Source organism: Limanda limanda, chromosome 13, assembly GCF_963576545.1.
Source record: "Limanda limanda chromosome 13, fLimLim1.1, whole genome shotgun sequence".
Classification (NCBI taxonomy): Eukaryota; Metazoa; Chordata; class Actinopteri; order Pleuronectiformes; family Pleuronectidae; genus Limanda; species Limanda limanda.
Window position 1 is genome coordinate 10,658,293 of NC_083648.1, and position 24,884 is coordinate 10,683,176.

The window sequence follows — 24,884 nt, forward strand, 5'->3', positions numbered from 1 at the left end:
GCTTCAGTGATAGCTGGTTACTCAGCAGGCCCCCTTAAGTATACTTAAGCTATTAGCATCATTATTTCTGCGAGTGGCAACAGTATTTAATTCCAATTAGCTTTATTGACACGATACATTTACGCTTAAGCTAAATTAATAATAATAATAGTGATTTATATTTAGTACCTGTGTGTTTTGGTGTAACAACAAGTTTTTTGAGCACTCAGTTTACTTGTTGAATTGTTTTATTTGCCATGTTTTGTTTTGTTGGACATACTTTGCCACAATGATGAGATGTTAAAGCCCAAACGGGAATATATCACTATTAATTTAATTAGCAGAAAAGTCTATTAGCTTGTCAAATTCTGCTAACGTGGATTTGAAGTATGACCAAAGGGGCTGAAGTGAAAGCAAGCTGCAAAACCCAAAGCAGCATGCTAATCCAAATTTGGGTAGAAAGACATGTTTAAAAAAAAAAAAAAAAAAAAAAAGCTCCAGAGGACGACAGTGTGCACAAAAGTTGTTCTGTTGCCTGGGCGTGTGGTGTCAGCCGGTCCCCGTCCCTGCGTCCTCACCGAGCGCCGTGCGAGCCTGACGGGAAACTGACTGCAGCTCAGGACATGGCCTCGTTTGTTCACAGTCCCCCCTCTCTGAAAAGAGTTATGCTGTCTGTTTTTGAATGGACAGCGTTTTTCTTTGTGCGCTCGATCAAAACAGAGGGCAAAGTTAGTCAGCACGTTGCATAGCTTCTGCATTCTGATTCTTCAAGCCTCTTTTGTATGAAGTTTAGCACAATGTTTTACACTGTGCTGGACCTGAATGGCATGCTGGAGGTAGGAATCATTTTTTTTTGTTTCTTTTTTTAAATCAAACTACAAAATAGAAAGGGATAGAATGTATGTTCGCTATCAGATTTGACTCATTCATGTTTCTGTAGCAGAACTGAACAAGTAAAATGATCATATGGGCTTAAAACTCGGCTATAATTCAGAAAATGACAGGGTGCAGGGTTGCTGAAATATTTATATGCTTTTATCTGATCTATTTCCTAACCACAAGGTATTTGCCTGCGAATCCCTGGCACTTTTGATATTACCTGAAGGCAAATGGTATATAGATTTATACAAGTTATTTACAACAACAGCCAAACCATTCCTCTGGAAACTAGGCTGCAGATCAAAGGATTGTTTTGATCTCTACTTAGCATATTTGTTTAACCTAGCCAGTGATTCTGAAAAGTGCACAAGCTTTTCGGTGATATGCAGAGCACCCTTTATCCGTCTTTTTCTTCTGTTAGCTCTGGATTTAAGTACTTTCTGTATTTAGGAGACAACTGGATTTGCCAGCTTTTGAAATTTAGTTGCCCACTGCTAGCAGTCTTGGCACTCAGAAATAGATAACTAGGTATGTTCCACTGCTAATCCTGATCGGCCTTGTAATAGTATTTGCGGACTGTACAGCACTCAATTAGGGCATAATGTGCTATTTTTATTTCCTTTAAGTTGGATTAAATGAGAAAACATGTTTGTTTTTTTCTGTTTCCATCTACCGGTTACTGTGTGGGTACTTTGCTAAAGTATTGTTTTATACTGTTTCAATCACAGCCACTCTCTCCACACAGGACTGCAAAATGTCAGGAGAAAAACAATGTCCAAGCGCTCTCCTAAAAAAGATGCCAGGGCAATCAGGAAATTTTCTGGAATGCTTAAGAGAATGCATATGCACACAATGCCCTAATTCTCTCTTACTTTGGGTTTGGGAAAGATGAGCCCAGGTTTATTGAGAGCCAAAAAAGGGGGCAGATGGCTCACAAGAGGGATAAACCTGGGAAGTCATGCTGTAAATGTGTTTTACAGAAAACAATGAAAGGAGCGGACAAAGCGATTGTGGCAAAGTCCTTTGGAAAATGGAAAAGCAGCTCTCTAAGGTCCAGGACCATGGAGAAGCCGGATGAGCCGTCCGAGGAGAGTAAGGAGGAGAGCCTTTCCAACTGCACCTGTGAAGCCCCCCAACTCGGCAAGAAACCAGTCGGTAAAAGTACCATATTTTCTGATTTCAAGTCCATTCATACTGCTGTGTCTCCCAGCTTATTTTTGTTGTGGCAATTTTAATTATTACAGTGGTGACTATTTTTTTTTTGTGTTGCCTTTTTTTTTTTCATTTGACTCTGTGGCCTGCCATATCCAGTGAACAAACAAACCACATTGTTGGGCAGGAGAATTCCTTTTGAGGGAAAGTGTGTCTCCAATGATACAGTGTTGCCAGAAAAAGACAAAGCAAAAAATAGCAAACACAAAAACAGTCACAGGTGCATGGGAAAAAGAGAGAAGCGAGTGAATGGTCACTGTGGTCCCCAGGAGGTCTTTCAGTGTTAGCCAGTGCGGTGGGTGGACTTCTGACAAGGACGTTGGTTAGCAGCCAGGTGGAGTGTGTAACTGAGAATGCTCCTGTTTATTCTTTTCACATGCTAATGTGCCTCCTATGTGACTTTAATGCGGCAAAACTTTTTCTCTGAGTAAATATTTTTGTTGTTGCAATACTGTCACAGTAGTGGGTGTGATTCAAAGGCTCCACTCTCTTTCATATATGTTTGAGATACAGTGATGTAGGGACATATTTACCAGGCTGTACATGTTCACTGCCTAAAGGTGTAAACATATGGCTTTTATATCCATAAACCAGACCAGAGAAAATGAGCAGATCACATTATGTGTTGAATGTATGATTATGAGACATGATTTTTACAATCAAACTATATGCACAAATATATTTTAACTGAACAGTAATGACTCTAACTGTATGTTGATTTATTTTCAATTTAGTTGTGTGACAAAGTACAATTTTCTAACAAATACTTTATACTCTTGATGATTTATTTTACCATATTTGGCTCATCGGACAATTATTTAGCATATTGTGTAGAAATGTTGACTACAGTGCAGTATCTCAGAGAAGATTGTTATCCTTCCAGAAAACTGAAATCAGGCGTCTGACACTGTCATGAAAGACATCACGAGGGCCCAAGTTGTGAGCAAATGCACCCCTATGTGGACAAAGTAAGAACAGTGGGGTATTTGGATGAAACACTCAGGCCGTGCAGTCCTCCTATCAAACTGTTCAGTATAATGGGCTATCAGTATCGGAGTGAATGTACTTTAAAATATATCTTAAGCTTTCATTAGCGGTTCATGAGCCAGCCTAATGTCTAATTCAGCCGCACAAAAGAGCAGTGCGGCCTCACACTACGGGTCTTTCCATACCTTGTAGCGCACAACTCTAAATAGCTTCAAAGGCATCGCATCTGCCATCTGCACTTCTAGGAACTCTTCTGCATAACCATTAAAACAAGCTGTCTCAGAGGACATCGTTCGTATTTCAGCCTCAACCCTGAATTACTGTGTGTTCATTATAATTATAAGGGAGGAGTGTTGCCAGGCTAGCCAGCAGAATGCCAGGTGCACAGTTCCATAATCTACCATTCTAAACAAGTCAGAGCATTAACAGCAGTATCTATGTGCTATTCAGCCATTAGTTCACTTTGGCTTTCATGCCCAAACTCGCATCAGTCATCCGAACATTTTGTATACCACAGCACACATACAGGGAGAAAGTGCAATACTTTGTAGTGTTCCATTTTCCTAAGCCTGCTTAGGTTATGTGACTGAGCCATGCCGCTGTGTGAAATTTTATCCCGATACTGGCACTGTATCCTTGTGAGGGAGTCTTGTAAAATAGGTTTACTTAGCGCCTTTGCTGGCATTTTCCGAAGATAGCAAATGCACAAACACTGTCCATGATCGGATTAACTGTTCAACAAAATGATGTAACTCTTTGTCTTTCTTGTGTGGCATAGGTTTCTGTGCTTAAGTTTAGTGGTCATCCACAAGAGAATAGATACATTTGAAATCCAGTCGCATCCCTATAATCCATATATTACAAATAAAATAGATGACAGCCTTGGTTAATTGCAACCTTTGTCACACAATGTGACATGTGACTGCCCAGAGTGAGTCACTCAGCCATCCTATTCACTGGAAATTTTAAGATACCACCTCGAACCAAAACAACAGCGATCCTTAATTAACACAAGTCCTAATTTGTAAGGCATATAATTCTGAACTTTGCCTGATGTTCCCCTCTGGTGTCGAGGCACAGGATTTAAATCGATGTGATAAGTGTGAAATATTTTTTAAACATCCATATACACTATAAAGTATGCTATGCCAAGTACACAGAGTACATGAATTTGGACCTGAGGACATAGAGCTATACATCCAGAGTCACAAGGTATGTCAAGACAAAATGTTAATTACACAATTTATGACAGGAATCAGTTGAAATATCTCCATGGATCTCGCTTATTTACATTTTAATTACTACTATTACTTATTCTTATTTTTTGGATGTGACCATAGCAAGCCCAATTCCTCTCCTACACTAAAAGGGAGCAAAATGACTGTTTTCCACTGGAGGTTTAGATGCTTGTTTATCACTTTTAAATACCATCATCTTTGCTGAAATCCCCTCTCAAAAGAACCTTTCACTTGCTGGAATAAATTCAAATTAAAATTTAAATCCCTCTTTGCATTTCTTCAGCCTTTTTTAAAATAGCTGCCTCCTTTTAGAAAGCTGTTTATGTAGTGATCTGTTCATAATCCAGTTTGTTTCTCAACAGCGAAAAACACAGAAATCGTATTATCACTATCTTGGAGAGATGATGCGAGAAATCAGGAAGTATAAATGTCTGGATCTGTTGAAGTTTTCAAAGTTGTAAAGCTGAAGAGTAAGGCAAACAGCCTTTCAATAAAGGCGTCTGTAAAACTGCGATTTGACTTGCAAATATGCATAAATATAAAGTACATTGTGCTGTGATAACTCCAAAAACATTTCACCTGCCTTTTGCAGAGCTAACGTAAATACTGACAATATGTGCTCATTCAACAATACACAACATTTTGGCATGTTTCTGGTAGTATTTCTCAAATACTGTGGGTAGATAGGTCAATAGGAGATGTTCTTGTGTGTGACATGCAGCTATTGAAGTGAGAGCTGGAAGATTAACCCTTGGCACTGTCGCTGACAAGTCACAACAGCTCCCTCTAATCTGAGGAGGTGCTCTCCTTCCAATAAACCGGGAGAAACAATATCTAATCAGAAAGGTGACAAACAGAAACAGCCGGCGTTCACTTGCAATGCCTTCTGATAACGACCCATTTCAGAGGTAAAGCGATTCAGAAGAGGCCATAGGGAAATGTAATTTGCTCAAGTTAGATTGGATTTATTGTTTGGAAACAAATTATAATTGTGTCTCCGGAAAGTTAACCAAGATCTAAACAAAAGGAAATCAATGACCCACCCCCATTAATCACTCAAAGCCGGCTACTTGTGCTGAAGAAACTTACTTCATAATCAATTTCTTTGTTTTGCTCAAAGGGCATTTGCATTTTAGTTCATGTCAGCAAGCTTCCCGTATCTGGCACAATCAAAACACCCAAGCCATCAACATTAATGAAGTTTCTTTCTATTCATTCAAGTGCATGTCTCTGAATGCGCAAGATGATTTTTGCTTATTATGTAAACTGGCCCACAAATATTTCAAAGACAGAATAAAATCAGGGTTGAACAAAGGATTAAACTATTTTAAAGCCTCTCGTTATTTCCTATGTCACAGTTAAACATGTGAGACACGTCATCTCAGACGTTTTTCTTTTAGTCTTAATGACCAAGAATGAACCAATATCTGCTCCTTAGGATCTTGCAGTTGAGCGCCCATGGGACTTCTGAGACCAGACAGAAATGCCTCCCCTTAGTTGTGTCTAGACATACTATTATGGCCACCAAGGTCATTATCAAAGCATGCATTATACACACCTGTTACCATTGTTTAGATGCCCGTTTTTGGCTGAACATCCAAGCTCCTATCTTGCCATTTATAGGCATGTCTGCTTCATTGTCTGAGTAGAAAAGATGGGCAGGGACCCCCCAGAGACGCCCAGATCTGAACCTAACCTCTCAATGACACAACACAATGAGTCCACGGCCCATGAACTACAAAAGGCACACATCGACTGACCAGTCGAGCATTGATTTCTTAGATGTAAGCCATCAGATGCTCTCATTTGAGGGGCAGTGCATGTAGAGAGCAAGCAGTGACTGGTAATGAATGATGCTTTCCATTTTGACTGATAAAGTAGAGGATTTAGACCTGCAGGGGGGGTGCTGAGACATCGACTGACCAGCCAGGCACTGATTTCTAAGTAATCAGTAAATGTAGGGAAGCAGTAGTGATGAGCAATAAATTATGCCTTTCATTGATTACTCATAAAATGTATTATTCAGACCTGTAATTGTATAGATACCATTTCAATCACCATTTTCATGGATCCATGTGGTTTTAGGAATGATCGGTTAACTTGTGTCTTCATGTAAGCTTGACAGGAAACCGTGTTTGGTCACCTTACATCTTTTAAAGCTCTATTTTTAGCCACTCCACTCTTTTGTGATTCCACTCGGCCCACCTGAAAGTGTGTTATTGTTAGTTAAATCAAATACAACTGGAGTCCTAGTTCCAAGGGTGTCGGTAAAAAGCAAAGACGGAATACATCCTATATTTGTCCATAAAACATTTCTGATGTTATTGAAGTGTCTTCAAAGGACACTGAATAAACATGTTGTAAGGTTGCCCACGGTCACACACAAATCGGCCCGAAGGGGATTGCTGGGAAGTAATCTAATCATTCCTTTTAACTGAAACGCACTGACATGCAGTGTAGATAATGATCCCCATGAAAAATGTACTGTATTTTCAAAAGAATAGTTCCTGTCTGCTGACATTAACATAAAGATAGTTCTGCATCCTGGAGCCATATCAACAACATGTACTTATGTTTGGTTCCCTTACATTTGCATATGCAAATAAATTTAAAAAAATTAAATTCTGTCCTTTTATGTGACTTTCTGTGATGAACAAGCGGCATCAAGTGGTTGCACAATGAGGGTTCAGCACCACGGAGAAGAAGCATTTGTGCCATTTTAGACCAAGCTTAAAGCATTACAGCTGAAATTAACCACAGTTTAATATAGATTTTTTTTTACACATCTATCACATTCAATGGCACAGTATGAATATGTATTGTTGTTTTGCTGTACGGGCTGCCATGTGAAATTAGTCGCGTTGCTTGGTTGGAGTCATGGGGCGGGGTGTTGAGCGGTGGAGTTTGTTGAAGTTCTACCGCTGACATTTTGATCCTGTTGTGCATTAGAAGAATACAGTTAGACATATTTGTGTAGGTTTCACAGGAGGAAGGTATAGTGCTCAAAACAACAGGGTGCTGTGACACTTCACTTTGCTTACATAATTTGCAGCAGGATGCAAAAAGCTTTTAGACACAGATGTGACCCATTGTAATACCTTTCTAAATGCAATCAAACACTTTCTACAAATATGAGCAGGACTTTTCAAATGTGAACCTTTGTTTGACATGTAATTTTGTCCAACCCACTCTTTCATTTCTCCATCAGCTCTCTCCAGTTATGCCCACATTTTCAGTTGATGAAACAGCTTGACAAAAAACTAGTTTATGGTCCATGCTCACTCTGATTCAGGTCTCTCCATATTTTTATTTTGGGAGGGGGATGGTTTTGAACAGATGTTTGAGCCAAAAACATTTTTTTGTACATGTTGTTACAGTGGTGTTCAATATGTTGCTTTCTCGCAATTTGTCACGACTGCGTTACATGAGTTGATTCTTTTCATGTTTTCCCTCAGTAACACTGATGTCTAGTTCAGGACATGAAATAATCATCCATAGAACAAGCGTGTTGTGTCCTCACAGCGAGATTGTCTGCCTCAGCAAACAAAGACCATGTTATTTGATAAGACGCTTAGATAGAGGATTCTTTACTTTCATATGTCTGTATGATTATCAGGCACAAATGCTGAAAAGAGGGGAAACAGGGCAGGTCTGCCATCTTTGTATGTCTCTTTCACTGTGTACCATGAATTGGCTCTCGAAGACAGTTAGAAATTAGACTTTCAAATGAGGCATTAAACAAGGTGATGGTCAACTGCCAAACCTTAAGTAATGATATTCTCCATTCTCAAGTCCCCAGCCTTGCATAATCAAATGCACAAATCACAGAAAAAAGAACTGAAAATACATTATTATTACATATTGTGTTCACACGTCAGTCTCCGGGGACCTGGGGGGACATCAGCGGGAGATAAGCGTGTTTGGGTGGCCCCTACCATCAGCTGGGGAAGGGCTACGCTTGGATATAGAGGGGGGCCCCCTTATGGGTATCACTTATTTTAAATCCTGAGCCACACCATGCCGCCCCCCCTCTTTTGCCCCCCTCGCCCCAGGCTCCACCCAGAAGTGTGGTTGCCTTTGTCATTGTAATCTGGCCCTGTTTGCTAAACGCTTCCACTGTTTACTCTCTGCTATGGGGGCTTGTATGAACAGGAGTCAGCAGGACGCAGGGTGACATCACTTTGGCTGGGGGGTGTTGGAAAATCTGCATTTGTGATTTTCTCGGGGCCCCCTTCTCCTTTTATTCTTCCCCGTCTCTATCCAGGCCTGTCGAACGCATGAGCTAACCCAGGAGGCTAACATGGCCTACAGGGAGGAATTACACCTAATTACTTGAATAACTGCTCGGCAGCAGCCTTCCATAGTCACCAAAAATAATTTCCAGGTCTCTGCCTTTCACTGATAGCCAGACGTCTTGTGACGGAAACCTCGGACAAAGCTTCTTCATTCAAATGGTCCAGGAGAAATGAAACAGGCTGACAGGTACAAACATTAAAAAGGGGGGAAATCAAATTAACAGACAAGGATTTCATATCATCTATTTTTGTTGTTGCCGTAGCGATAAAGTCGCAGACATTGAAACTGGTCTGTTGAGCCATTGTTATCATCCCTGGCCATCTGCTGCTGAGGAGTGACATTCCCTCTCATTTGCATGATGAGTGATGTATGAGGAGCTTGGGAGGGTATATGCCCCGGTCTTATGACAAAGCAAGTGAAAGTTTTCTTTAAATACACAGACTGAGGATCGATATACGAATAAGGCTGGATGGAGGAGTTTTTTTTCATGAAAATAGGAATAATTCACCTGTTAGTGTTTTGTCTGTGCATGTGAGCGTTTTGCCTGCATGTATGTTGTATCTCCACCGAGCGCACACAAATCTGTGGTGCATGTGCCTGTGCGAGTGTACGCGCGCATGAGTAGAGGCTAGTGCGCATCTGCCTCCTTGTGTGCATGTTTGTGTGTTTTGCGGATGTGGGAGTAGAGCGAGGAGGGGGGTTGGTGGCTGTTGATGTGCAAATGTGCATCATGTTGAAGGGCTGTGAATGGGGAGGTGTGACGTAAAAAGGGACCCGAACGCAGGTGCTTATCTCGAGGCTGTCAAAGGCACAGTATGTCATATTCCTGGGGACTACCTTTCAAAGGCACAGCACCGGCTCAGCTATCAAGAAACAGGGAGAAAATCAAACTTTTTGGATCACAGCACTAGGTTGGTGTCAAAGTTATTTATATTTAATATACTGTCATTTTGGTCAGCATTTACCATCACTGATACTCTGCATCGCATATGTGAACGATAGCCTTTTTAGCTCGTGTTGTTAGATGCTCTCGTGTGAGATTCAAAACAGGAGCTGAAATGTTTTCTGTGGTAGAAACTTACTCAGATTTCCACTTTGATTCTATTCAGCTGCTAAACTCCTTTTCTATGGATTTTTACATGACGATTTGAAGCAGGATTTTGCTGCCATTTGTTTTTGAACCGTATACATTTTGCCCCGGTGATGGACATTGTTTGCCTGATACAAATCAGTGTTCTTAAAATCTTTGCTGGAAAGTGAGTGTAGCTTCTGTCCAGGTTTTAGACAGTTTGAGAGGAGATTAAATGAGATTAAATAACTGTTTTTTGAGATGCATGACCTATTTTTGATCGTCCAGATAGCATGTGATACTGTCTACCTAGATTAAATTCACAGCATTTGTGTAGAGTATAAGCTTGTCTTAGAAGAACACATGTTTGTATTGTATGTAGAGACAAAGCATTGTCAGGTTGCCTGTGGCTTGACAGTAACAGCTGTACATACAAGACCACTGAGCCTAATGCACTTAAACATTGACTCTGTGTTCCAATAATATATTTGAACAGTCAGTGAAGTATTTTATTGCATCCTGTTGTGGCTGTCTGTAATTTCGATTTTTAACTCCACTAAAGTTTACAAACTACCTTTGAATGTAAAATGTAAAGTGTAAGCAAAAAATGATCTAGAAATAAGTTTTTTCTTTTTTACTCTGGGAGCAAGTCTGAGATTTGATATGATTCGTATATTTTGGACGAACTTCTACATTTTGTTCAGATTTCCTGTAATTATTCACATTGTAAACGTAGTAAAGTTCTAAGCTAATTCAGCAAACGCTGAATGTGGTGTGATAGTAATACAGTCGACCATGAACTTTTGTATTATACGTGGGCAGGTCTCAGCTTTGAACAAATTCTGCTGGGCCAAAGCACTCGACAGTCTCCAGGGCAACTATTGATTCAGGAGGACGGATGCTGGTTAGAAAAGTTCATCATTTACCAGAAACTTGCGGCACACTAATGGCTCAAAATCTGCGCGTATGACCCAACTTTAAGTTATTCATTGTTATACAGAAAAAGGAATTTTTCAAGGTTGGAGGATGAAGTTATAGTTTACCTGATATTATCACAACTTGAATGTCCTTTTAAAGAAAATAAATAATATAGCCTAGAATCAAAAATATATTTTGTTAAATAACTCTATCTCATCATTAATGTAATCTAACATCTCCTATATGAAATGGTAATATATAAATCTATATCTATCTCCATGTCTTTCTGAGACATTACACCCTGCGATGGAGGTGTTAACTATCTTTTAGATTCTGGAGAATTGCTGTGGAAAATGTATAAAATCTTCTCTGGTAAAAAATAAAACGAAATGCCAGTTGTCATTCTGCCTCCGTTAGCCTCCATTTAATCACAACTCCATCAGCTAATTTCAGTCAGCTCCCATCTCTTAATAAACATGAAAAGAGCAACAAAAGACATTAGATAACGTAGCATTGTGTAACTGTCTCGCACAAGGATAATGAAAAAGTTTGTTAGGGATGTGGAGATGTTAACCTGGGAAACATCACTCAGGTTACAAAGTTGCTCCTCTACACTGTGTTTTAATCACAGTGGCAGCACAGACTATGGCAGGGATGTGTGGTAAAGCAGTGATAAGTAAGAGGCATTATTCCTCTGTGCTCCACACCCTCCTCTTCAAACGACAGGGACGTTAGTTGCTACACAACACGTTAATGTCACGTCTGTTCACCTCCTGGAACTGTCCATGGTACCTGCTGCCCAGCGAACCTGAATTCACCAACTTATTCCTGTAGATACAATACCTTAAAACAACGGGAATGGAAATATGGATTTGTATGTATAAGAAAAGAAATGTATGATAAAAAAGAAATAAGAAATTAATATAAACTTGTTAAAGAGCTAAAATGACTTCTTTTTTTTTTCAATCGCTTGATTTCATTTTAAGCCAACTGCCGTCGGGGTGCCCACAATGTACACGACCAAATCCCAAGAATAGAGCTGAGCATACATGTCAAACTGAAATGCACCGTGTTACCTGTTTTTGCCCTATGCTCCAACTTCAGTTAGTTAATCCAGGGAAATGAATTATGTGGATTTAACTCAACAAGGTCTCAGAAACGATCCATCTGCTGTTGAGCAGCTGGTGAAAGGATAAATGTAATTAATTACTTAACTTTTGAACAGTATTCCAGAAAAGCTGTGCTGTTTATGGAAAAAAATGTAAAGCAACACTGTGAACAATACCTTTCAAATTTAATTATTTTTTCTCATAGCTCATTAGCTTTTTTAATTTAAATAGTATTTCAGTGTGGCCTATAGTATAAGTTAAAATTGGTCTGGTATAAATGTACAATCCATAGTGTCAGGATGGTTTTGTATAAAAAATATCTCTCCTTGAAATATAACATAGGAATTTTAAATCATCCTGTTATAAATTAAATTTGATATTATATGACTAGAATTCTACATAACAGTAATCCTCCTTTAAACAATGATTTAGAAGCTTATACCTAAATTTGGATAATTTCTGTGGACTGATCATATTTGTCATTTAGTGGTAATTATAGAAAATAATTGAAAACCTTAACAAAATTGTAGGATTGTAAATAATATAGGATCTTATATAATGTCAGTCATATTTTCTGGTTTGGTTCTACTTCAGAGAAATATGATGTAAAAATCTTACTAAGGTGAAATCAGATGGGATTCTCACCAAAAAGAAAAGCCCTTTTAGTGAATAGTTATATTTGTTTGACAGGGCAAGACTATGAAATGTTCCCAATTAATATTACATGGGATTTTTTTCCGCCTTTCTTTTTTCTAAATATATTTCCAAATTTACCTTGATTGTAATGTACCTCATTGGCTGTGGTTTTGTTTATTGGCCTAACTATAAAGGATCTGCTTATACCCTTGTGGGTTGGGAAGAATTAGGATTTATGAATTTATTTCCTCTGTTGTATTGTTTAAACAGCTTTGGTTTAGTTTTGATCCCTTCCTCTTGCCTTTGAGGCTGTTCCACGGTGTCAGCTGTTGACTGATAGTAAGAGAACTGCCTCACAGTGTGAATGAAAGAAAACTAGCGGTTGGTAAACACTGATAAGGGATAAATAGAAAGCGGTCAGGCAGAGATAGTTCTGTGGGAGCCCAGATTGTGTGCGGTCTGTTAAAATGAGATTCTGAGCCTGTCCTTTTTATTCTTCCTCCCCTCCCCTCCCCTCCCCTGTGCGGCGTTTGTCTGGAAAATCTCCAGTGACCCGGCTCGGCAGTCCCAGGCTGCAGTATTCTCTTTTTGTATTTGTTTTGTTTTCTAACAAGGGTCAAGTTGGCCAATAGACATGTCCCTGATGCTTATAGACAGCTGTCATGACTTCAAGTGCTTACAATAGTTACATTTTACATGGTTTCATGGTTCTGCACCAACAAGCTCAGCAGCAAGAGATTTGTTAAAAAACATAATTTTGAAACATCCTATTTTCAAATGCGTTGACGACTTCTCATCATAAAATTTACCTCTGCCATCCTTTGACATTTAAAAAAAAGCTGAATATCCATCCATCGACTCAGTTCAGCCATATATGTATATATATATATATATTACCTTGTTATATTAATTACAGTCCCATAATTACACATTTACACTCTTCTCACGACAGACCCTGAGGACTATAAATGTAATTCCTCAATTAAAATCACTCTAAATTACAGTTTTATTCAATTCTTTGTGGGAGAAGCCAGCTTTTTTTTTTAAAAATAGTCTTTTTTTTGGTTGGGGTGAATATATCTTTTATGTGATTAAAAAGACCTTCAGAGGTCTTACCTTGAGGATCACCATGTGGTGTATTTACACAGAAAATAATTCAGCCCATTGTAGCCCAGCAGCTAATGAGATTGGTTGTTAAGTGAATGACACAAAGGCTACAAGAAAAAAGCTTAGCGTTTCGGGTGAATATCACAGTGTCCCTGCACACACACACATGCACACGCACCCCAAGCAAACACACTCTCTCAGCAGCGAGACTCTGGACTACCCTGTACCCCACCTCGGTATTCTCCGGCTCCGTCTCCTCCCCGGTGTACTATAAGATGCAAAACAAAGGCTAAAATGGGCATGGTAAGTCGAGGTGGCGATTCTGCCCTTTCAGACATGTTAACGCTGGAGCATTTGGATGAAGGAGACAAGTGATTGTGTTTGTCTGTGTGAGGATGTGCTGTGCAGCGTGAGGCTCAGGCTCATATAAGTAGATTAGGAGTAGGGTCAATACCATTGATGCTTTCTTGCGTGACTCAGAAGAAGATCACCACCTTTTGCTTGACTATTCTTAACTTTCAAATTGCTGCTGAAAGTTTTCTCTCCATTTCTTTTCGAGCCTCTTTCTCACCTATACCTGAACTTCATATCAGGCTGTATGACAGCTATGAATTCAGAAAGGTTTATTTTTTGTATGTGCCGGTGGCTGTTAAAGGTGTGGTTACTCAGTATATTGTTGATCCTTGAGTGAAGTCTGAATCGCTATTGTACACGGATTTATCTAACAGGCAGTGAAGCCTTTGACAGAGAAAAGTATGACAGCACAAGAGAGGGTCTTGCTAAGCACCTGGACTCAGTTTGCATCGATTACTACACTGTTTAGACACTCACTTACACCTGAATAGACGTTGTTTTGACACAAGCATGCAGGATTTGAACACAGTGCAGATATCGTGTATGTTTGATCTCTGAATAGTGGCACTGGAGCATCACTGGTGATTGCTGTAATACAAAAATTCAAGTGCATTAGCTTATCATGCTCCACTGTCAGCCTGGAAAGTGGGTTAAACTCTATTGCGTATATTAAACCCTGGACTTAAGTCAAATTTACATTTTGTTAAAGATTACTCCTTTTATTGATGCATATAATCATATTCATGGACCATCTGCTGATTTGGCAAGCATGGATCAAACTCAAAAAACAGCCCTGCTAACCTTTTAAGTACAAAATAGTCTGGCTTAACTCTGCGAGCCCAGAAGTGTGTGCGAACGTGTGTGTGTGTGTGTTGAGTGTGAGAGATTGTATGGATATTGGATAATACTTAATTTAGATCCTCCAGGCTGCTCACACCATATTTTATTTTATCAGGATCGCTTTGGTAGAAGAACAGGGCTTGTGTTTGAACAACTGAGCAAATAATGTTTGTCTGACAATAAGCACAGCAAAATCTTGGTATAAGGAATCTGATTAAACTCTTGACCACAGCGTACAGCTCTGAGTTTATATTTGTCACCATGGTTACGTGGATTTCACAGTGCAGCATTGCACACTTCCACCTGATTGTGAACGGCTGCGCGGGCCTCACCTTTTGAGTGCACTAAAACTCTGCTTAGGGCTTCCTCTAGTTATTCTAATAAGTGATTTACTACTCAAGTATCTCCCACTGTGTGTTTCACAGAAATAGGAATTTACCAATGGGCATCCTTACTGCATGAAATACTTATGTTCAGCTCATTCCAAACAAAGCTTACGCAGATTGAGAATTCATATGCCAGAGGTAAATCCGAGTTAACACGGATTTATACTGGCATGAGTTAAAGGACTAGAGTTTGTAATCCAGGTGGCCAAGGGATTTTACCATACAGTGGCAAAAATCACTTAAAACTCCCCCAACATCCTGAGCCACTGAGCTCAGTAAGCAGACAGATTGTTCAGAATTGATGACAGCACAAGTATATCAGAGCTGGACTCTGTGTTCGTGTGTGTGTGTGTGTGTGTGTGTGTGTGTGTGTGTGTGTATCTGTGCGTGTGTGTCTGCGTGTTTGCGTGTATATACGTATGCCTGTGTTTGTGTGTGTGCGCATATGTGACCATGTTTGCTTCCTATATATACTCAATTAGTACTAAAGGGGCTGTTTAGAATGAGACCTTGACAGATTGGTATTATTTTCATTTACCATGGTAGGGGAGGTGTACTGGGAATACGGCCTTCTATCTGCATGAACATCAGTAGCATGAGTAAAAAGACAAATAGCTCAATTTCAATGGCCACTGACTCATGGCTTAATTGATCAAAGTTGCTATAATATTGAAATAATTGATGTTTTAATAGACTTTAGTTTGATCATCATACTCAGAACATTAAGAACACTGGGTGAAGAACAAAGGTGTGTGTGTATTTGTGTATTGGTTAGTGTGTGTGTGTGGGTGTGTGTGTGCGTGCACATGTGTGTGGAGGACAGAGGAGCAGAGATAGAGTGGAGTTGTTTAATGACAGGAACAGCTGACTCATTTAGAGAGAGCAGTGAAAGGTAATTAACCCTGGGAAAACTACAGCTGCCATGCGAGCTGTTCACTTCAGCGCAATCTGATTAGGAATCACTGCTCGAGTCCCTGACTCCTTTCAGACGCGTGTGTGTTCGAGGTAAACTTTTCCCTTTTGCCCCGGAGAGCCCCAGAGCACTGGAGACCTGCCTTTTGTGACGGGGGATTAGCTGGAACGGTTACTACGTTTCTCCAAATTGCAGACCACCTGGTAGCATTCATGCAACCTCCTCCATGAAAGGGCCTCCTTGGGCAGGAACAATGAGCAGGATTACTCTGCTCATTGTTACACCAGGACTGGAACTTCTTTTTCCCCGAACACCTGTCCCCAAATTAGACAGGTTCGAAACAAGCATGTTCATGACAAAATTCAAAGATTCAAACTAACATGAGAGTGGTTTGGCACACTGGAGACTTGCCAATGGACGAGTGTCGGCCCGCTCCATTGATTATGCTATTGATGCAGAGTGTAGTGCAATAAGATACTAATTTTATCTGTCTCAATATTTTTGGTGTTCCTAATTGGATTGAAATTCACAAATAAAATAGCATATCATCTAGCCCTCTTTCATACGACGAGAGAACTAAAAGCACCAGAAATTTGGTCAAAAACCGAAATTGGCTCTTTGATGTCAGAAGAAACAATCTGGACTTGGTGCCTCTGTGTGGTCCGGCTCCAGATGAACTCAATTTAGAGGGAAGGCTTCGCGATGACTTTGGAAAGCGATTACAAGATTCATAAATCACCTCGGCAAAGGTGTCACCATCTGACTCTTTTATGGGACTCTTGCTAACTCCGTCCAATAACAAGTTTCCCCTGTAGTTATGCCATCATAACAAATCATTGAAGCGATAGTAGCTAGCCAGGCTCCTAATTGTCTGTTAAGAATTCTGTGAGCTGTGTTCTTTTATTGAAGCATCTCTGTCTTGGAGAAGTGATAAGATGCCAATACGCTTCTCTATAAAAGTACTCTTTGGCAAAAGACACAAACACTTTGCTTGGCCGTCAGGGTAGCTGTGAGGCTGTTATATCTGAAATCGCAGTTGACTTCAAGATTTTTGAGTGTGTCTGCACGAATCCAGAAATCTCTATCAGACGGAGGAATGCTCATAAATTGCTGGCAGAATACCTTTCCTTCACATACAGTATATTTTTTTCGTTAATTTGAAAGAGCACATTCATACACAACACATATAAAAGCCTAATTTTTTTTCTCACTGTACTAAATAAACTAGTTATATAAAACATTCAAGGCCGTCAACTTAAAAAAGACTGTTCGGTATTTTGTCCCTTAAATTTAAATTATTTTCTTATAAATAACACATAGCAAATCCACTGTTGATAAACCTCCAATTTTAATTTGAAGTTGACCTATAATTTAACATGGTGAAATAAAAAGAAAAAAAGATTTAGACCAAGTTTTATCCCTAAATTTGACTTGCTAGATGTCTTTTGTCCCCTCCCCCCTCCTTAAACATACCCCAGTCATTATTCGGATGTCCAGCTGGTATTTAGGGGACAGGGCTTCTAATGGCTTCCTGTCCTTTTTGTCCAAAAACAGACAAAGGGGAAAAGTTGTTTATCTGTATACTGTGAACAGAAGTTGATTTTAATCTCTGTGCAGAGCTTAATTCACTCAAAACAGAGCCATTTGCAATTCAATGAAAAATGGGCAAAGCTCTCACCTGCTCTCTGTGTACAATTTTACCTGCTTTACCACAGAAAAGGTGGAAGCACTGTCCAAGCAGGTACTTTGCTGCTAGCTCACCTTTTCCTTTCAGCTATATAGACAGACTGTGTGTGTGGCTGATTCTCTTCACGCCTCAAACAGCCTATGGGGTACATATAAATTCTGATCAGTTGCTGTATCCTCAGACATTCATTACAAGGAAATATGAAAGTAAAAGGTGCAATCTCCTGCCGTTTGCTCTTTATTATACATAAACAGAAAACACTTAGCATGTAAAATTAATGTGAAAATTATTCCCGGGGTAAACTATAAACACAGAAGTTACCCTGCACATTTACCCTTTTTTTCTCCTTCCCCTAGATCAGAGTGTAATTGCCAGTAATCAGGTCTGTTTGCTGCTGATAAAACCACTCTGAATGCGAGGAACCCTCTTTGTGTGATGACTCAATTATGCCAGAAGTGGCTCATCAAACCTGGCCCATCAGCTGCTTTAATAAATAAGGAGGAAAACTTGCTGCAGGCGCATTATAATTCCATTCATTCCATAATTAAATCCATTCCAGTTTTAACCCTTCACTCAGTGTGCTTCTGGAAGAGGAAACAAAAACAAGGAGGTGAGGGGGGGGGACACACACACACACCAGACAGTGACCTTGCACAGAGCACCCATCCGTTCCCTATAATTCAAAATGATACTGTTGAAGAAAGGTTAAGAGAAAGAGGCTCACACAGAAACGGATGGGAATCAGTTAAGACGCAGCTCCTGCTTCTTTTTTGTTTTTATATATGCATTGTTTCCACACAGCCTTAGACAGTAATTATATTAAAAGAGCAATCTAATCATAACAGTTGGTTGGTTGAGTGTGCAGCACTGACATTTTGAAATCTTATTTTGTGTAATCTCATTTGCCTCTATCATCTCGCCCATACCCTCTATCTAAAGGAAATGTAAATAATGTAATTAATTTTATGGTCTCCAGAATCTTACTTTGCTACTCTGGCCTGGTTTATTGGTTTCAAGATGAGGTATCAGCGCAGAGTTTTTCACTCCATCACAATAATGTCTGTGTTAATTACACGAGAGTGTCCCAAGTGCACGGATAAGCTGGGAACAAGGGGACACAAAGACTCAAGGTCAGTGATGAATATCCACAGCAGCTGCACTGTATTAATAAGGCATTATATGAAAATAATAATAATAGCAGCACCCACAACAAAATGCGAGAGTGCGGATAGAGTAATGTCAGGAGCGTTTGGGTGTTTTACAGATATTTCCTCTCCACCATCTCTGCTTGGATGCAGCCTCTCTGATAATGGTGTGAGGCAATGGTTATTCATGATTGCCGGACTGGGAAGGTCTCCCTCTTTCTCTACCCCCAGTCACAGCCCATTCTCTCCTCTGTGGTGGGAATGCTAGCAGATGGGGTTGGGGGGAATGGGCTGGGCTCAAGGACACCTAGCAGCCAGATTAACACATAGAAAATCTCATAGACACCCAGCATCAGGCCGCCTCCTTTCCCCCTGAGAAATCTGCCCCAGACGAAGAGAAGCCGTCCTCTGAGAAGCTTTATTTGTGTTGGACTTGGGGTTCGCGTATGTGTGTTTATGAGGAGGGGTGGGCGCATAAATATGATTCAGCAGATGACGAACCAGCTCAAATAGTAGGGAGGCTTTTTTCATATGCTAATGAAGCGGAGTGAATAACCCTCCCTCCTTCACTCCCTCTCCTCTCCTCCCCCCAGTTTTGTTTTCCCGGGGAAATGCTCTGTGCTATATAATTAAGAAGATGTTGTTGTTGGGGTTTTTTTTTTCTTTCAAAGCTAACAGAAATAAATAATTCCATAATAAGATCTGTGAAGTGAAGAGGCTTAACATACTCATTGTGTTCATCCTTGTTTTCCCTCTTGGATGTTTTATATTAATTAGAAGCAAGCAATTTGATCTCTGTCAAGCAATCAATTTGTATTGTGCTCCTTATTCAAAGTGACGTGTTAATATGTTCTTTCCACCTCTTTTGCCTGTATATTTGATCTAGAATGTAAACTTATATTATTAAAAAACATCAGAAGGCGGGTTTAAGTGTAAAAAGTTAGAGATTGTAAGACTGAGGTTTACATGTTTGTTTGTTTGCTGTTTATTCTCTTACAGATAATGAATTGCGCGATTGCCTCCTGAGAGAAAAGAAGTGTGAAAGCATCAACCAGGGTGGACAGTGTGGATCTGGTCTCTCATCCTACAGAGCGTTCGGAGAACTACAGTCAAAGGTAAACAATCCCAAACAAGACTCAGACAGAGTTTCAATTCTAAATACAAAGTAGAAAAATTACTTTTGTCAGGGACAGAAAAGTCTCCGGGGGATAAATGATTGTGTAACAGTGTTTTGGATAAGTAGCACGCTAAGTGGAGGAGTGTCACTGCTCCTTTGACCACAGTGATCCCAACTGAGATTGGTTTTAACTTATGCAAAGCTGTGGGAGGCTGACAGATAATAAACTCTTTAAAAGGTAGTGCTGAGTCTGCTTGTTCTAAAGTGATTGCTGCCTTTAGGTGTCAGGAAGTCTCGGCTGGATTTTTTACCTGATTAAACTTTTCTTCTAGTTTAGATCTCAAGTCTTTGTTAGTTGAATTTCAAACTGAAACAAATGGAAATCAATGACAACCCAAGATGATTGGAAAACCCATTCCCAATCTTCAACCGTATAAATATAGACCTTGAATTTATCTATTTGTTCTGCTTAGCATCACGTTTGTCATGTTGTTTTCATGCCAGAATCACCTGTTAATAAACTGAAGCATCTACCGAGGCCTTTCCTGTTGTCATGTTAGGCTTCTTGTCGTGTGAATTAGATTTTTAGACACTGCATCGTCAGAATATCTTCAAACGACAGATCATACAAAACGACAAAAAAAGGTTTCAGATTTCTTGCCAGGCTAAAACTTATGTAACCTGTGAAACTGGATACTGTTCTCATTGTGATGGAAAAGAAAACAGGGCCACAGTCAGATGTATGAAACAACCTTATACCTGTTATTCATTGGTTGAACAAACATACGACTTAATATAAAATGATGAATTGCAACACAATTTTATCTATTCTTGTAGTATGCCCTCTCGCTTTTTGTATTTAACTCACTCTAGCAATCTATTATTACTGCAGTAATCTTTTTAATGATTAACCAGAGGAACTATGAATGAAAGTGATAAAATAGTGTTGTTTTTAATTTCTGCACAACAGGAGCAGGTCTAAATGTCAAGCAAAGAAAGAAAAAAAACAACCTTGGCAATAAACGTGTGTGACTCAGTGGTGATATTTAGATAAACTGATAACATCATTTTGAACTTTGATTAACGTCCATGTTACAGACTCCGATTGCAGTGCATAAGAGAAACATTTTGCCTACAGAACATCAAATTCATCCAAAATGTTGAAACATGTCTGTGTGGAAAAGTGTTCCGATCTAATGAGGTACATTCGTTTTTACAGAATGTAATCTATAGTGTTTGGGAGTTGTTTGTCTCAATAGGCTGTAGTAATCAAAAGTAATGAACCTATTATGAGCAGGACCTCTGAGGGCCCGGCGTGGCATTAAGAGTGTGGCACATAAAAGGTTTATTAAAGGAAATTAAGGTCCATCACTGCCACACCTGCTCCCCTATTATAAATGTATGACAGGTCAGTGCCTTCAATCACAACAGCAAACGAGAGAGAGGAGTCATGTTTCCCATTACCAGGGAAAAGTAACAGCATATCCTATGACTCACAGATTTCACTGGCCTGTGACCACTATGCGCCACCATCAGCCCGGAATAATTATGTTTAATAGGTTTTATTTGGGACCCACAAGCAACAGCCAGTGAGAGTGGATGGATTTTAGCAACTATTTTTGTCTAAACACACACAGCGAGGTGCTGTCCGTGCATCAATATCATTATTTAGAGTCATTACGTTTTTACTCACCTTTGAAACTTTTCCCTCGAACATTATACTTTATGTGTATGAATATTATGGCTCTTTTAGGAGCTGCCAGAGATGCTGCCGTGCATACAAATTTTACGGCTGACTGGCTTTTGGGCGACTGACGGAAAATCCACTGCTATGTTCAAGCTTTTTTTACATTTAGAATAAAATAAATCAGTTGTGGCTCATGTGTATTTTCAATGTTTTATTTATTTACAGATGGAGTGTGATGGTGAGGAGCAAACCATGAACACATGTAACAGTAGCACAGGTGAGTACAGCTTTTAGTTTTAGTGTAACATCACACACGCACATGCACACACACACACACACACACGCACACACTTACTCCACTTACCATCATGGGTTAGGGGTATCAGTTCAACAATTCAACTTTATAACTGTCAATTTTATGTATTATCTTACCGGTCTGAAGAGCACTGCACTGCCATTTCATTATTCAGAGGGGAATAACTTCATTAAATTGGAACACTGGCTCAAATTAGTTAAGGAGTGTGCATATGTTGTGTGATTGAAAACCTCTAGACTGGATATGTCATTATGCAAGTGTGCAGGGCCTCTGAAGCTCGCCGGCTCACGTTAGAGCTATTACTAATTTGAGGAAATTCATGAAAAGTGTTATCATTGGGTGTGCTTCATGGGAGCACGGGTAGAACTTGTGAATGAGATTGATGTAGGCCTCCGGGAAAAATTGATTTAGCCTTTAGATCATGTTGTTTGTCCCTCAGAGAACGAGCAAACTGAATGAAAAGCTTTTCAGATCAATGAAGAGACCACTTCTCTGTCCTTATGCTGATTGTACCCGATGGCATTGTAAAAGAGAATACAATATATGGTAAAAGGCTGGATGAGGCGGTGTTAGCCCTGCTGCTATCATCCCGAAAACATTATCTCCAAAACAAATATTTGAAGAACGTTGTAAAATTTCATTAGTGATAGCCCAAAAGTGGTGAGTCACCTTGGACCTTTGATGAAGAATATATTGACAGATGCTGCTCTACTGTAGTGGAAATGTAAACATGACTTTTTTATCTGTTCTATCTTGGCCTTCATTTCACAGGGCTGGCCGACTGCATGGCTGACACTCACAGGTACAATATAAATGATGTGAACAGTTGTTCGTGTTTATCTTAAAGTCTTACATTTTTGTTGTTGAACATTTACAATGAGCCAACTGAAGCCTCTGCTGACCCTGCTGTGCTTTTTGTCTGCTCCCCTCTTCCCTCCAGCCCATATGGGTCCATGGCGAGGAAGAGGAGTGCTCAGGAAGGGGTGCAGGGCGCCCCCGTCAACAAGAGAAAGTCCCTGCTGATGAAGCCCCGCCACTACAGCCCCAGCGAGGCATGTGAAGAGGAGAGCGAGGACCTGGCACCACCACAGGACAAAGAAGAGCTGAGGAACATTGACACTCCAGCAGGTAAACAGATGTCCTGTTGTTTTGTCTGTTTTGATGAACAATTGACGCTGAATTTTAAAATCCCATCTGTTGCATTCATATTTCCCTCCCTCTGCCATCAGCCAGCAGCCGCAGTCATTGTGCAGTGGAAGTGAAAGACTACACTGCTGGGTCCACATTAGTTGTGTCTCACGTCCACAAATTGAAGTTTTGACAGCTGATCTGCCATGATATTTTTGGCGTGGCTTTACCCTCGTTTGATGAGGCCAGATTTCAGACCCCTCATCTGTCCTCATTCAATAGCCAGTTCAATCCCATTGAATGCATAGAATGAAAATTTGAATGGGGGAGTGCACCAGTTCACTTTGATTTAAATTAAACTTCCTCCACTCTTTTATATAGAATGGTTATTGAAGTGGCCTATTGTGAAAAACAAATGAGTTGTCAGCTCCGCTTGGCTTGGCTTGGTTGTTTTTGTTTATTTTTTTTACAAAGATTTCCATCAGCCACAGGAGGATTTCATCAACAACAGTTAAAACTGTTTATTTTCACTTATGCCGCTGTCCCTTTCAATAGTGAAAATATTTTTCTTTTTTCCTAATGAATTGTGTTTTGTGCATTTGGCAACAATGCTTGTGGTGAACATGTGCATTCTCACCCACTATAATCTGCACTGATTTGGTATATTTTTAACGATGTAACTAAGCAACAAACGTAATTGTCCCTTTCAAAAGCTTTTGTTGGGCCCTCTAACACAGTCTAATACATAATTAGGCATAATGTCTACAGCTCATTATAGTACACATGTGTGTAGTTAAATGGACCAGGAGAGTAGCTCACTGAATTGTGTGGATTCATTGGAAATGGAATTTATTTGTTTCCTGAGTTCATATTACATTACAATTATCTAAGTAATTTACTGTGCATCATCAGTTTTTCCTTTTGTTGTTGTGTATTCTGGACATGTTTTTGTTTTATCACCCCACATTGATTGACTGCTGAAAATATTCACCATCTGAACCTGATATTCAGGGGATGATAGCTTTAAAACAAAACAAATCCAGCCAGTGTAAAAAAAAAGGTCTAATGAGTGTCAAATGAACACGGATAATGATAGAAACATATTCACAACATGTTTTGCTGTTATCAGATTTGGGGCCTATTTTCTGTGGGAAAATGAAAAATTGGAAAAGGTGGACCGCAGGCAGTATGAATTTTTGCAGTGGGAAGCTGGTCATATCTGCATTTTAACAAAAAGGGAGGAAAATAAGCCTCTCGTTTGGTCGAGCCACACTGTGTTCAACTCCAGCCAACTGCAGCCCTGCTGCAGAGTGCTGGTAATGGCTATTCTGGAGTACAAACTGTTCACCTGTTCCAACACACAAACCACTGGAGGGATCCAAGTTTTTTTCCTCAATCTCTTTCCCTTTTTGCACTCGTGTGTGTGTGTGTGTGTGTCTGTCTGTCTGTGTATACGTCTGTGTGCTTTTCTGACTGTATGCGGCTATGTCAGGCCTGGGAGTCCATCTGGATGAAAAACAAAACCCTTGTTGCTTCCCTCATAAATGTAAATACGTGTAACTGGCTTTAATTTTTCTTTTTCGACAGGGTTTGTCTCCAGACACCCCATTTTCAAACATTGTCCACAGCAGGGAACAGATAGAGACACATTGTAATGTTGCCCGGGAACAGTGTATTTATCAGCCATGTCAAATCCACTGCAAACAATAATGCACAAAATCATATGAAACAGTTTTTTTTTGTATTGCTCGATAATTTCTGTCATATTTTAAAGCTCTTTTGCGGAGGATTAAGTTTGTGTGATGCTCCCATTAATGAGAAGTAGCTGCCTGATAATGCCTATATCTGTGTGATTTGATTCTCACACTCTATCGCTATCTA

General features: G+C 39.8%; 1 protein-coding gene across 1 annotated transcript in view; it reads left to right on the forward strand.

The window, feature by feature from the left end:
- The first annotated feature begins 761 nt into the window (after positions 1 to 761).
- The window catches only part of st18 (ST18 C2H2C-type zinc finger transcription factor), a 37,611-nt gene continuing 13,488 nt past the window's right edge, over positions 762 to 24,884 (forward strand). Inside the window, exons 1-6 of the mRNA XM_061084900.1 lie at positions 762 to 815; positions 1,839 to 2,013; positions 19,755 to 19,870; positions 21,785 to 21,836; positions 22,647 to 22,677; positions 22,816 to 23,003. Coding sequence (XP_060940883.1) covers positions 762 to 815; positions 1,839 to 2,013; positions 19,755 to 19,870; positions 21,785 to 21,836; positions 22,647 to 22,677; positions 22,816 to 23,003 — 616 coding nt within the window. The remainder of the gene's footprint in view (positions 816 to 1,838; positions 2,014 to 19,754; positions 19,871 to 21,784; positions 21,837 to 22,646; positions 22,678 to 22,815; positions 23,004 to 24,884) is intronic.